General features: G+C 39.7%; 1 protein-coding gene across 1 annotated transcript in view; it reads left to right on the forward strand.

The window, feature by feature from the left end:
* GTF2I (general transcription factor IIi) overlaps positions 1-14634 on the forward strand; it is a 58562-nt gene that overhangs the window by 29181 nt on the left and 14747 nt on the right. The window contains 12 exon segments of the mRNA XM_054394572.1: positions 340-405; positions 2080-2263; positions 3947-3960; positions 3991-4035; positions 6271-6342; positions 7058-7241; positions 7540-7616; positions 10287-10358; positions 11577-11760; positions 12274-12339; positions 13439-13515; positions 14029-14124. Coding sequence (XP_054250547.1) covers positions 340-405; positions 2080-2263; positions 3947-3960; positions 3991-4035; positions 6271-6342; positions 7058-7241; positions 7540-7616; positions 10287-10358; positions 11577-11760; positions 12274-12339; positions 13439-13515; positions 14029-14124 — 1137 coding nt within the window.

A 14634-nucleotide genomic window follows, 5' to 3' on the forward strand; every position in this document is an offset into this window, starting at 1 on the left:
GCCCAGATTTAGATAACTATCAACAGCAGCTGCAAAATGACTTTACCCTTGATGGTAGCAAGAGCTGCTGACTGAGCCATCAGAGAAACCATTTTTAGAAGTAACCTTTAACCTGCTTTATGTTTGTTTTTAAACTTGATTTAACATCTGCACAAGTCTTAGAGGTGATTTTATTCTCTCCTTTTTCTTACTGAATGTATCCATGTCTTTTAAGGTACAGCCTATACCATACTCTGCAGTAGAAGCAGACCAGCATATTTGAATTAGTGGTAGCAGAGATTTTACAAGATGTTCTCAGTTTCATTTCTACTCTGATGCATCCTCCTCTTTACTTTGCAGAGAAATGGAATGCAAGAATTACAAACTTGAGAAAACAAGTTCAAGAGGTGTTTGAAAGAAAATACGGTATGTGTGACACTCCTTTCCAAACAGGTGCCTCTAGTCATAAATGCCATAAATCACAGCTTTTTGGCTTGCATCTTGTTGTTGGCTCAGGGGAACAGCACTACTGACAGTACCAAAGGGTTAAGTAATATCAGAAGAGTTAAAACTAGGAATAGTTGCCTTATTGATGAGTAATTTCAAAATTGGGTGCTTGTGTTTAGCACTCAAATGTGAAACTTGATTTTTTTTTTTATTTTTTTTGGTTGTACTCAACTTCCTGGAGCTTTAGCATGCTCATATCTTGGATACCCACATCTGAGAGATTTGGCCTTTTTTTCTGGAATCACTTTGTGTCATTCAGTGAAACAATCTTTTAACATGGCTCTGGGGAGAGGTTGCTACTGAGGGATTGTTCTGATTATGTTTCTGATTATGATTGATTTGCAGTACAGTAACTATTATATGTTACTATATGTTATATACCCCCTTGGAGAGAAAAAGCAGCACACATATGTGAAACTTAGTCTCCTTGACATATTTTGTGCCCACATATCACAGACTAAAACATCAACAGGAGTTTCTAAATAAATGGTAGTGCTCTTTTGCTGTGAAAAGTGGAAGTGCTTTCAGGATGGACCTTGTGATTTGGAGTTATTGCATGATTTGAATGTGACTATCATCTGACGCTTAAACAGCCCACTGAGAGCGCTCACACCAAGTCAAAACAGTTCGTAATCTGATTCACAGGATTTTAATAGCTGTGTAGAAGAATATCATTCTTGGTGAATTGCTTTAATTTGGGGGTTGGTGTTTGCATGTAGCCAGCTTAAAAATCTCCTGTGAAGTCTGTTGAATACTGAGCTGCTATTCCTGATTTTCCATGGCAAGCCAGATTGTATTAAATTATCCTTTTTTCCCCTGTTGAGGACAGCATTTCATTGATTCACAAACTAGTTCCATATTATATTCCAATTCTTCCTATCTGTATGGGCATGCAATTTGCCATTTACTGAAATGAGTTATAGATGTCCATAATTCCCAGAATGCTTCTCAGATCTGTTGGCTTCTGGAGCTCCAGTCTTCTAGCGGTGTCATTGTCATCCATTACAATTGACATGTCTGAAAACAGATTTATTTTTCTGTTTAGATGTAAACTAAATGGGATTATTTTTTTTTTGATGGTGTCAAGAGTGTCTTTTTTACTTCATTAGGGATTCCTTGGATTGCTAAAATACACCAAAGCTTTTAAGAATTCATTCCGAAGGGATGTATGGCCCTCCTCTAAGGCATTAATAACTCTTGTTACCTAGATAGTAGTAATAAATAAATAATATTCAGAGCTAATGAACTGAAATGTTTGTAATTAAGTGTAGATAATTTCATCTTTCAAAGTGTGCTATTAAACAAAACCAAAACACAAAGCTTCACTGTAACAGGTGCAGGCTCTGTTATTGCGTGTTCACAGGGTAAAGGGAGAAGGGGAGAATCTGCATATGTATGCAGATCTGCAGCTTGCTTACTGTTAATTGGATTGATTTTGCTGTAAAACAAACCCACAAATGCTTGCATGTTTTAGTCTGCTGAGGAGTTACTGCCTGCCTGCTAATTTTAGTGCTCTGCAGAGCGGTATCCAACAAATCATTTGAGTAGAGCCACAAGCCACTCTAATGTTTTTTTTCTCCTTTTCTCTTAAAGCTGAAGCTATAAAAGCAAAAGGTCCAGTATCTATCCCATACACAACCTTCCAGTCACATGAAGAAGAATTGATTGTGGAAGGGCTGCCAGAAGGAGTTCCCTTCAGGCGACCGTCCACGTACGGCATTCCCCGCCTCGAGAGGATCCTTCTAGTAAAGGAGCAGATCCGGTTTGTCATTAAAAAGTAAGGAATTTTGCATTTTCATCCCTATATTACTCATTGTTTTCTGCTGGCTGCACTCTGCTTCGTTTTATCTTCAGGAACTTCCAAACTGATTTCTACTGCTGTATTCTTTTGCAGTACTGATGATTGCTTTTGAGCTGATGTTTGCCCTGATAAATTCAGCCTCTGAGATCGCCAGAGCACCACAGTGGTGGCTGAGATCTGAACAGATCTCCTCAATATTATGGGCTTCTTGTTTTGGGCAGATCTCTATGCACTATTTTAATCTCTGCAGCTGTAGTACATGTTGGAAGCCATTGACTTAGGGATATTTTATGCTGTTTGAGACCAAACTAGCTACTGGTTCCTGTGATTCAGTTAGGTGCCTGTCCTTAGTGTGTCTGGAGGTGGATCTGTTAGTGTTCATGAGGAGAGACTGTAGATGTACACTGAAACTTCTTGAGGGTTCAGTTGCCTGTTGTAGCTAGCCTGGCAGGGTGTCATCTGCCTTTAAGGTGAGGTCATGACAGGAGATGTTCTGGACTCCTTTCTTTCTTCTTCCCCTTTCTTTCTTTGGTGTCTTTTGTTGAATAGCCCTGCTACTACTTTCTGTAAAGGCAGATGGGATTGGGAGAGAGTCTGGACCAACCCTGAATTCAGGATATGCAGGGAGAGATGCTGGCATCTGTGTGCCAAGTGTTGGATCTCAGAGGGCTCTACACCTTTGAGATCCAGCACTGCGTCTACAGCTGTGGCAAACTGAGAGGCAGCTTTGATAGTGGGTGGATATTTACCTTTTATAGCTTGGTGCTTCACTTTAGACAGATGTGATGTTTCACACCACAGATGGGCATCTACAGTTTAAATGAGGCTTCTGTGAGTAACAGCTGATGTTTTACTGTTGTTCAAGTAGTATAGGGACTAACCCAGGAGTTTTCAAAGTGGATAGGAATCTGCTGATTGCAGTACTGGTGGTGGTATTGACAGCCCATGCCTCTGTGCATGCAGCATGCTGCCTTCGAATTAGATGCCAGTTTCTCAAACTTGAAAGATACAGATTCAGTTTTTGTCATCCTAATGCTTGCAGATAACCAGAAAAGAGGAAGTAGTATAGATGTACTTTTTGGATCTCATTTAAAATCATACACTGTGCATAGAATTTAGGTTTTATACAATTCTGACAGCTGCTTTCATCAAATTTCTCTTGGTTGTTGACAGTAATTAATTTATGCTGCTAATCAGTTTTGTTATGTGTGGTAACAAAAAAGCAGTTCAGTTTGGTGAGAAATGTCAGAACTTCAAGATATATTGTTGTTCCAATATGGGTAAAACTGGATGTATTTGGGAAAGAAAAATGTCTGCTTTGAAATGTTAATTTTTAAAGGTTAAATTCTTGCTTTGAATAATTTGTTTTCTGATGAAGCACATCTTAGGCCTCACAGATCATTTTCTTGTAATCTGTACGTCACCATGCCATGTTATGACTCAAGTAGATATGGGTATCAGGCATGAAAAATACTTTTTTCAGTATGGTTCCAACCAGCTCCTGAAATACTTAACTAGAATTTAATGTTGAATTGTGTTATATCCCGTTAGTCTTTTTCTCATCCTTCTAGTAGTAACTTGAGGCTGTAGCTGCAGGCTGTAACTTCTGGTTTGTCAAAGTGTATGGCACTGCTGAAACATGTATCTTAAATCTTTTAGTCAGGAGCTTTTGAGTTTGACACCACGAGATGCACCACAACAAGATGCATCACGACAAGATGCACCACAGGATAAACCAGTTGCAGGAGGTAGGTCTTCAAATGTATGAGTTGTGCAAATACAGAGTGATTTCCTGTTTGTCTGCCTTGGAGGTGGCTACCATTTGTTTTACTAATAACATCTTGCAAGGTGGTTTGAATTTTCTTCAGCTACAAAATGACAGAAATTTTCTGGTTATCCAAGCCAGTGTTGCTAACGCTCTGATCAACTGCTTGGATTCAGCTGACCAGAAGGCAGAACAATGAGCCAAGTGTTAAGTCTGCTGAGAAACAGAAAAGGCAGCAGTTTGCATAGCTGGTTGTTTACTGGGTAGGGAAATGTCTATTTTGTGGAGTAATTGCTTATATATAGTATGTGCTAAAATTAGATGAAGTGAAATGCAGTAATGAACATACTGGCTAGAGCAACATTTATTACTGTTAGAATCTGTCTTGCTCAGATGCTAGCACTCCATTTTCACATAGCAGTGCAAGGATGTTGCATTCTAACCACTTTTGCCCTCAGGAATACTTCTCAACAGATTCTGGCTCTTACATGTTTGGTCTTCATTGCATCCCCATCCAAAGGTAACAAAAATGACCATGGGAAAACAAAACTACAAGAACAGACTTCTATTACAATGGTACCCATTGAACTCCTATCCACTCAAGTTGGGAGAGTGGCAAAAAAAATACCGAGTTTAAATGAATTCTGCCTTTGCAATGGCACTTGGTGATAAGTTACTCTTCTGGACTGTTTTTTCTCTTCAGTATTCTACTGTCTCCTGGGCTTCAGAGTGGTTTTTCAGTTGTCCAGTTAAGCCAACTGTTGAAAGCTTGTGTGCATGAACAAATTGCTCCCAACCCCAAAATGCTAACTGGCAACCTCAGCCTTTTAGGAATACCAGAGAGATTCTTAGTTCAGACAGGAATGTGAGCACCGTTGTATTGTGCTCATGGTTTTCTGTTGTAGAAAGTATATCAAAGAGTGTACTTAAAGTAAACATTAAGGATCTAAATTGAGAATAAAAGTTCTGTCATAAGGATGTCAAGTTTACATGTACAGGAATGAAACTTTTCCTGCAGCAGAAGTTAACCAAGTGTCTTGAGTCTTAATAACCTGCTGCTCCTTTGAGCACCAGATTTGGCTACAAAAGTAATAGGTAGGCTAATGACTGAGTCTTAAACTTAACTGTTCTCTTACATGAGTTTTTAAATCAGCCCTTTTCTCTGTTGTTGTTGTAGTAGTATTTAATATGGTTATACTAATTATGACAACAAAGCAGGCATATTTTATGTCTTGTAAAGCCTGTGTAGCTAAAAATAACAAGTGGTAACCCATTTTTATGGCCCAGGGTTAGGAACAGTCCCTCTATGTTGCTTGTCTTCGCTAACTTGTAATGATGATGCAGGCATATAGACCTCTGAGAAGAGAACATCTGTGAAAGCTGTTGATAACATCTCAGGGAACACAGCTCAGAAGACAGCAGCTGTCTGAGCCTCTGTTGTCTCAGTTTGCTTTCTCAGTAGCTCATCATCTCTGCTGCTCCACATCTGCTGCCATCTCAGCAGAGAGAACTATGTAGCACCAGCCCCTCCTTTCAGCTCCTTGTGGCTCCTTAATTCATGTCTTAGGTAGTGTCAAGTAAGCATTTTGGAGCATTGGAACTAAGCTGCCTTACCAAGAAGAATGACAAAATCCCTAGAGTCATTTGATGTAGTTATTAAACCGCTATTTATAATGTATTGTCCACAAGCAGTGGGACAGATGGATGCTCAAGTTCAACATGAAAATACAACAAGGAGCAAACTGTTACATGCACCTACTGTAAAACTTGCTTTGGGGTTGTCAGTGTGCAGTGAAAATTCCTTGAAAGCAAGTTTTCATCCCATATGCATAACCACATTCTGCACTGAATATCAAGATAGTCTTTTAGAAAACAGAACTGGCAATAAATGAATCCCATCTCCAAATTGGATCTACTGGAGACTGGAGGAGGATGAATACATTGAAGTTCTTCATGGCACTACACTGTGAATTTTGTAGCAAGAGTCTCATCATGGTTCAATGGATTTTTTTTTTTTTTAGTACTGTTTTAATGTTCTGTCATTTTTTTTTAAATCAATTTTCTTAGTTCCAGATTGAATCCATGCTTCTTCCACACAGTATTTTCTGGGTTACCTGAAAATGCAGGATAGTTATGCATGCTTAAAAAATGAACAACTGAAAATAGAACCAAAATAATTAGGCAATGTTGATTTTGTTCTTGTCACTCTGAAATACAGTGAAAGAGGAGTGGCATGCCAGACTCACCAAATTGAGAAAGGCCGTAGATGAACTCTTCTCTAAAAAGCTTGGTGAGTACAGTATAATTATTTTCTTTTCTGGCTTTGTATTTCTTGAAGGTTGCTTTCATTATTTGCTTTGAATGTCTACATGAAGGAGACCTTTGATCAGTTTTTTCAAATATCTAGAATCCTGGCAGTGGAGTGAAAAAGAATTGTATTATTCTGCTGTTTATACAACAAAGGAAATTCATAGTTAAAAAATTATGTCTTCTACTTACAACTCTTCTAATTGCTCTCATTTCCTTCCTTTTTAGATTTTTTTTTCCCCTTTGATGGTGAATAAACCAAACATTTCTTTATTTATATCCATAATTAAAATTAGTGTTAGAACATTTCTGGGTAAATTTTTATGTTCTCTCCAATATAAAAGAAAAATTAAATTAAAAATCAGCTTCCTAAGAGTTAGACTAAAATGTTACATGATGCTCTATAACAAGTGAAAAACTTTGGATAAAATCACTTTGTTGTGCCCCAGGAAGGAACTGAGGAACCCAGTAATCTTCAGTCTAGCATTGTGACTGCCCAATAGCAACGTGGTACAATATGGTCAGTTTTTATGGTTTTGATATGCTGGGACTTGGACTCTGTTGGGTTTAGGTGACCTACATTGTCCCAGGTTCTAAGGTCATGATTGCTCAACTTGAAGAATTGGTATCTTAGCTCACTTGGAGTGAAGGTTGGTGGTCAAACTGTTGGGTTATTTGGGTTTATTTCGTTCCAACAGCTGAGGCCTTGGGGAGCACTGAGCCTAAACCTGTTCCATACCAGAAATTTGAGACCCATGCTACTGACTTCTATGTTGAAGGGCTGCCAGATAACATCCCCTTTAGAAGTCCTGCCTGGTATGGAATCCCTCGCCTTGAAAAAATAATTCAGGCGAGGGAGAGGATAAAATTTGTCGTCAAAAGGTAAGCGTTTGTTTTAATGCCTAAATATGTTTGAATTTGGGGTTTCCTAAGAAAAAGGGCAAACCAAGACCCTTTATGTAAGGAAGCACTTGGTTTCATTAAAGCCTGAAGCACTCAGTCTCTAGTTACAGATTAAATATTTCGCATAATTGAAGTGGGTATTTGCAATCCAGACAAGTCTTCCAAAATAGGTGTGAAGTACATAATAGGAACGCCCAAACCTCTCAGTTCATGTCTTATAAAGCAATGATATTTAATTTATCTCAAGAGTGGGCAGTGATGTGTTTTCTGGTTGCAGGCCAGAGCTGCTAGCTCCCAATACACCCGCAGGTACTCAGCACACGCCAGACACCTCAGGTAAGTAGGATGAGCGCGGTCTGCAAATGAAAATGGAAGGGTTTGGTGGGGGAACACCAAATCAATGCAACATTTTTCAACAAGTAACCCATCTGTGATGAGTATGCTGACATGCTCTTCATGAGACATGGAAAGAATAAGTGGATTGTTGTGAGCAATCATCTTGGCCTCTATCAGGAATGGTGTGGCCTGCAGAAGCAGGGAAGTGATGGGTCCCCTGGACTCAGCACTGGTCAGGCCACACCTCGAATACTGGGTTCAGCTTTGGGCCCCTCATTATAAAACACACATGGAGGTGCTGGAGTGTGTCCAGAGAAGGGAAATGATGCTGGTGAAGGCTCTAGAGAATAGGTCATCGAGGAGTGGCTGGGGGAGTGGGTGTGTTTAGTCTGGAAAAGAGGAGGCTGAAGGGGAGACCCCATTGCTCTCTACAATTCCCTTAAAGGAAGTTGGAATGAGGTGGGGGTCATTCTCTTCTCCCTAGTATCAGGTGATAGAAGGAGAGGAAACGGCCTGAAATTTTGTGCCAGCAAAGGTTTAGATTGGATAGTAGGAAAAATTTCTTCACTGCAAGAGTGGTCAGGCGTTGGAACAGGCTGCCCAGGGAGGTGGTGGAGTCACTGTTCCTTGAGGTGTTCAAGAAATGTGTGGACATGGCCCTTGGGGACATGGTTTAATGGCCATGGTGGTCATAGGTTGACAGTTGGACTCAATGATCTTAGAGATCTTTTCCAACTGAAACAGTTCTATGATTCCATGTGTGGCTTTCTGGATCATGCTGCAGTCAAGCTGTCTTGGAATGGCTAGAACAGATCACCTTCACAGCCTGTCAAAGCTGGAGTTACTGGCCTGACCTGAATCAAAGCTCTGGAGCGCTTTAGTATTTCACAGCTGACTCAGGGCTTTTCCCAGGCCTCTGTGGGTAGGGAATTCTAATGACTTCATGCAAGCATGAAGTGCCTTAACACAGGAGAAGAATCAAATTGGGTTTTATTTCTGACTGCTCTGAATTGGAGTGTATTGGCAGTTTCTTGCTCCAGAAGTGTAGAGTCCAGACCGTGTTAGGTTGTTTTTTAGAGTATGAATCTGCTTGTAGTAATAATACAAGAGACCCAGAGCTTCCTAGGTTCTTCTCCACACCCATTTCACTGGATAAACAAACCACAGCTTTAGGAAATTACTGTGTAGAGCTTACTTTAGGGAAAAAAAAAAAAAAGAGGAAAGAGGAAAGAATATAATGCAATAATCATGTAATCAGTAGTCATCTTACATTGCCACAATGGGTTGTGGGTTTTGTTTGGATTGTAGGGCAAGGCTCATATTTAGCAAGAGGGTAGCTCACTAGAAAAAGCTGTGCTTAATGTGGAGCAGAAGGAAAAGGCAGCGTCAAGGTTTTTTTCTTTGTTTTGTTGCCAAACCCCTGATTGTCATCAAATATGACAACATAAGTGAAAAATTTGACGATTAAGTAATAATAGCAGGTGTCAATGATAGCAGTAAAAAAGCAGCTAATAGAATCTCCTTCTGAAAGAACTGACATGCACTGCTCATTATTCTTAAAACTCAGACTGTTTGACTGTCCAGAGTCACATTTCTTTTTTGTACTAGTTCCTTCACTGTAATTTTTCACTAACCTACAGGCAAGTCTGGTATTACCAGTGCCCACAGAGCTTAGCAGGATCCAAGGTTTTATGTCAGACTGGCAAACACAGCAAATGTTCTCTTGGGCTTACAGCCCAGTGAAAATCATTCACTGCAATGAAAATCTGAAAATCACTGCAATGAAAACTGAAAATCATTCTCAGCAAAGGCTGAGGATTTTCTTACTGCAGATGCAAACTGCGTCTGTGAACAGCATTTAAATTTTTTTTAAGTAAATTAGTCTAATTCTTTTGCCAGTGAGACAGCAACATGTGAATACCTGTAAACACATGTGCAAGTGTTAAATACTTGTGAAACCTATCAAATAAGTAGGCCAGATTGTAAGGATTATTTATGCATTTGACTTGAAAATAAAAAAGCTAAAAATAAGCGAGGTTAGGTAATTTGTTAACCAAGAATACGATTCAGAAACATAGAATTTCTGTATGGCTTCCTTCATGCCTGTTTTCTATGACTCTCAATGCTTTTAGCTCAGTTGCAGTTACTTGAGTTATGATGAAAAGTAATGAATTATGATGTTGTTGTTTGTCAGGGAGGAAGTGTCTTTTGCTTTCTTCTCCAGATAAGCTACAAACTGCTCAGGCTAGCACTCCTGTAATTCACTTTTATTTACAGTGGGGGACAGGATCGGAGATTGGGTTTTATGCTAATCAAAATGATTAGCAAAGCAGTCTTTAAATCCTCATCTTCCATTCTAAAGAGTGCTATTCTTATGCACCATGATTCATTAATTCCAACTTTATAAGGGCCACAAGAATAATTCCTGCACCTAAAGGTTCTGAGGAAAAAGTTCTCCCACTTGGGCCAAGGTTTGAAATATGTAACTACACTTAAACAGATTTTCTGGCTTGTAGAGGGAATTCATCTATTATTTAAGCTTTAATTAATAATCATTGCCCACCATGTGTCCTTACCTAATCAGATGTGATTGTGCTGATAGTTCTGTGGTGAAAGAAACTTGTTCAAATGTGTCTTTTTATCTAGAACTGGGTGATACTCTGACACATACCTATTTTTGGTTTTCAGGGAAAGAAGATTGGAATATCAGGATCACAAGGCTAAGAAAGGAAGTAGAAGAGATATTTAATACAAAGTTTGGTAAGTTAAATGTGCAATGAACTGTTTTATAATGCTGCTGCATTTTAAAACTCCCCTGTAAAAAACAGGTTAAATTTTACTGTGCTTAAACATCAGAAGCCTACTGGGACAGTTATGGAAATCTTGACTCCTCTCACCTAATTTTTATTGACTCTTCCACATTACTGACATAAATGACTTTATAAAAACATGCTAGGCCATGTTTTTTCCAGTTTTATGACGAGAGGTGATGGTACGTGCACAAAAAGATGTGCATCGTTTTTGCTCAGAATGCTCAGAAGAAAATACTGCACAGTGCAGGTTTAGATGTTTCATAGATTTGTAGAATGGTTTGGGTTGGAAGGGACCTTAAATATCATGCCTCTGCCATGGGCAGGGACATCTTCCACTAGCCCAGGTTGCTCAAGGCCCTGTCCAATCTGGCCTTGAACCTCCCATGGAGGGGGCATCCACAAGCTCCCTGGGCAACCTGTTCCGGTGTCTTACCACCCTCACTGGAAAGAATTTCTTCCTAATATCCAGTATAAATCTGCCCTCCTCAAGCTTCAATCCATTCTCTTTTGTTTTATCAATACAAGCCCTTGTAGAATGTTCCTTCCCAGCTTTGTTTTATACCCCCTTCACATAGTGGAAGGCTGCTCTAAGTCTCCCCAGAGCCGCCTTTTCTCTAGGCTGAACAACCTCAGCTTGTCCCTCAGCTTGTCCCCACAGTGGGGAGGTGCTCCAGCCCTCTGATCATCCTCATGGCCTCTTTTAGACCTGCTCCATGTCCCTCTTATGCTGGAGGCACCAGAACTGGATGCAGTGCTCCAGGTCGGGTCTCACCAGAACAGATTAGAGGGGTGGAATCGCTTCCCTGTCCTGCTGCTCTCACTGCTTTTGATGCAGCTCAACATACCATTGCCTTCTGAGCTGCCTGTGACCATTGCTGGCTCATGTTGAATTTTTCATTAGCTGACACCCCGCAAGTCCTTCTCCTCAAGACTGCTCTTGAGCCACTCCTCATTCAGCCTGGATTTGTGCTTTGTCATCTCTAACAAGATGGACCATTTGCACTTATTCTACAGAAAATCATGGACAATCTGTTTAAATATTTCTCTTGGGTTGCTTGCTGATCATTGAGTAACAGAACTTCTGTAAGCCAAGTTTCTTAAAATCACTTGAGATGAAATCTCCTGCATTTGAGGGTGTAAATTGTCATTGAATCTTTATTTTCAGGTCAAGCTCTGGGGCTTTCAGAGGCAGTGAAGGTTCCCTATCCTATATTTGAATCAAATTCTGAATACTTGTACGTTGAAGGCTTGCCAGAAGGAATCCCCTTCCGGAGTCCCACATGGTTTGGAATTCCACGCCTTGAAAGAATTATCCGTGGGAAGTGCAAAATCAAATTTGTTGTTAAGAAGTATGTTTGTAACTCAGTTATTGGAGTTTGAACTTACTTGATTTTCTTCTCTTCCTTCATTTTCTTCACTTTAGGCTTTAAATGCTAACTAAATTCTGTTTCCTTAAAACAAAAAGAACATTTTGCATATATGTTTTATCTCATAAAGGGATATACCTCCCTTACTAAATTCATACAGATGTATAAATTTTGTGTTTCAAGCATTAAGGATCATGGGGGGGAAAATTACTTTGTACCTGGGAAAGCTTTTCCTTCCTTTTTTCTTCTCATTTTTTCCCCCTTCTTTCTATTTTTGCCTGAAATAAACCCAGAAAAAATTTCAGGGTAGAAAAATGTAGCTTTTTGTTTCCTAACTTTGTGTTTATGGTAGATGGAGAGTCACCCATTCTTCAAGCAGAGTTCTTTTGTAGAGCTGATGTTATGCAAATATGAACTCAATTCCAAGGAATCTGTACTGTTTTTGCTGTATTATTTTCCTGTGATTGTCTGATTTGTCTTCTGTTTGACTTTTAGGCCGGAGCTTGTCATTTCCTGTTTGCCTCCAGGACTAGCTAGTAAAATAAACACTGAAGGTAAACAGTTCAGTATTATTTGCTGCTATCAATTCATAGAATCATAGAATGGCTTCAGGTTGGAAGGGACCTCAGAGATCATCTACTCCAACCTCCCTTCCATGGGAAGGGACACCACTGAACTAGACCTGGCCTTGGACACCCCCAGGGTGAAGGCATCCACAACCTCCCTGGGCAGCCTATTTCTAGAGTCTCACCACCCTCATTCTGAAGAACTTCTTCCTGAGATCAAATCTAACCCTACTCTCCCTCAGCTTCAATCCATCCCCCTTATCCTATTGCTAGACACCCTTATGGAAAGTCCCTCTCCAGCCTTCCCTTCAGATACTGAAGGCAGCTCTAAGGTCCCCCCAGCTTCCTTAGCAGATTGAGAGATCCTTGTAGTTGAAAAAAATACACGTTTTGCTTTGCAAAAGGCATTATTTAACATGATCTTGCATAAGTAGCCTCTAAATCTGCTGTTGTTTGCAAATGTTACTCAAATTATGAATTTATCTAATTTATCTAACTTTTTTTTTTGCTTAAGTCTATTCCAAAACAGAAAACAGAATTTACCCAAATTTAACAACTTTTATTTTGCTCTTAATGGGCTAAACCATATTTAACTTACATCTGTGAGCTGAGGTAAATAACAATGATGCTTTCTAAGAAGAAAAACTTTTGTCTGTTAAAAATTCAGAAGTTAATAGTTTTGTTATTTAGATGATGAAAAATACCCAAGCTGTCCTCCACACTTTAAAGTAATGAAGTCTTCTGTTCTGAATTAGTGAAGTGAAAAATGAAGTGTGATACCTGCCCTTTTCAGGAGTACTAAGGCTACTTTTTAAGGCTGTGAGTGTGGCCTTATTGTTCAGGTTTTACTTAGTGCTTCGTACAGACAGAAGTGATTCCTCAGTCTGTTGGGATTTCCTGAATGCAGCTGTTTTCTCAGTAGCTGTGCAGGATATACATTGTACAGGGTTTGTGTTATACCTTGTGTTATCTTGACTTCCAGCAACGAGTCCGAAGAGCTCCGAAACGAGTCTGAAGAGCTCAGGAACAAGTCCGAAGAGTTCCGAAACGAGTCTGAAGAGTTCTGGGACAAGTCCAAAGAGTGCAGAAACAAGTCCAAAGAGTTCAGAGAACTCCAAAAGTCCTGCAAGCAATTCAAAGGTCCCAAAGATTGAAGTCACTGTTGAAGATGGTATGGAATAAATATCATTAAATATTCTTCTAATTCTATTCTATTCTTCTAATGTTTTCAGTTCTGCTCAGTTTTCATAGCCTCTAATTAACTTAACAGATGCATCTCATGTAGCAAAATCAGTTTAATTTCAGAGCTCCAGATACAATTTAATTTAGGAACAGTTTTATTTTTCATTTGTGAGTAATACTGGCTTCTGTGCAGATGATGGTTATGTGAAGTGTTGGAGTTTGACAGCTTGCTTGGGCCTTTTGTTTTAGTTGCATGGACCTGTGCCAAGCAGAGATGTGGAAACTGACGTAGGCCTGAGCAGAAAAATGGCAGACGTGTTCAGTTTTAGCAAATGCTTAAATACAACCCTAGAAGAACTTCTTCAGGGCTTCTTGTGTTGTGTTTTTTATTCTGTTCTTGATTGAGAAGTTTTCTTCAGCAATCAAGTCTGATGCATTGTTTGTTTTCATATAGTGGCTTGCTTCTGCTCTCTGCATTTATGTATGTGATGTCTTTTTACAGGCCCTAATACACCAGAAAAAACAGATGTTCAAAACAATTCTCCAACCAATGGGTCCCACCCAAGTTTAAATTCACAAGGAAGAGATTTTTCTTTTGGTAAGTGTTGTGGGAATTAACACACATGCACATACTGAAAATTCTGGTTGATTGCGTATCAAAGATATTTTGGATGTGTGGAGAATGCTGTGAAAATGCAGCACAGATACATTAGATCTGATTAATTTGTGTTCAGAATCAGTCCATTTAGACCTTTGCTGCCTGTTGCTTGGCAGTACTGAAGAGCCATGAAGACTTGCCTGGTGCACAGTACTGGCAGGGTGCACAAACCCAGCTGAGATCTGATATTGTGCACAAGCTTAATAAGCACTCCACAGACATGCACTACTGAGCATCACTGTGCAGAAATTCCCCAGTGGTATACAGGAACTAGGAAGGATTTGAAATAGCTTTACTAAAGCAAAATCCAAGCTGGTACAGACCTCTCCAGTTCTGGAAAATCAGTGAAAGAAAAGCCAGACAGGACTGGAGGCCATGTAGTGATGTTTGTGAGCATTGGACCAGAGCTTTGTAGCCATGGAGGACCAAACCTGTCTGTGCAAAGCTTGA

The sequence above is a fragment of the Indicator indicator genome, chromosome 30 (genome assembly GCF_027791375.1).
Source record: "Indicator indicator isolate 239-I01 chromosome 30, UM_Iind_1.1, whole genome shotgun sequence".
NCBI classification, from domain to species: domain Eukaryota; kingdom Metazoa; phylum Chordata; class Aves; order Piciformes; family Indicatoridae; genus Indicator; species Indicator indicator.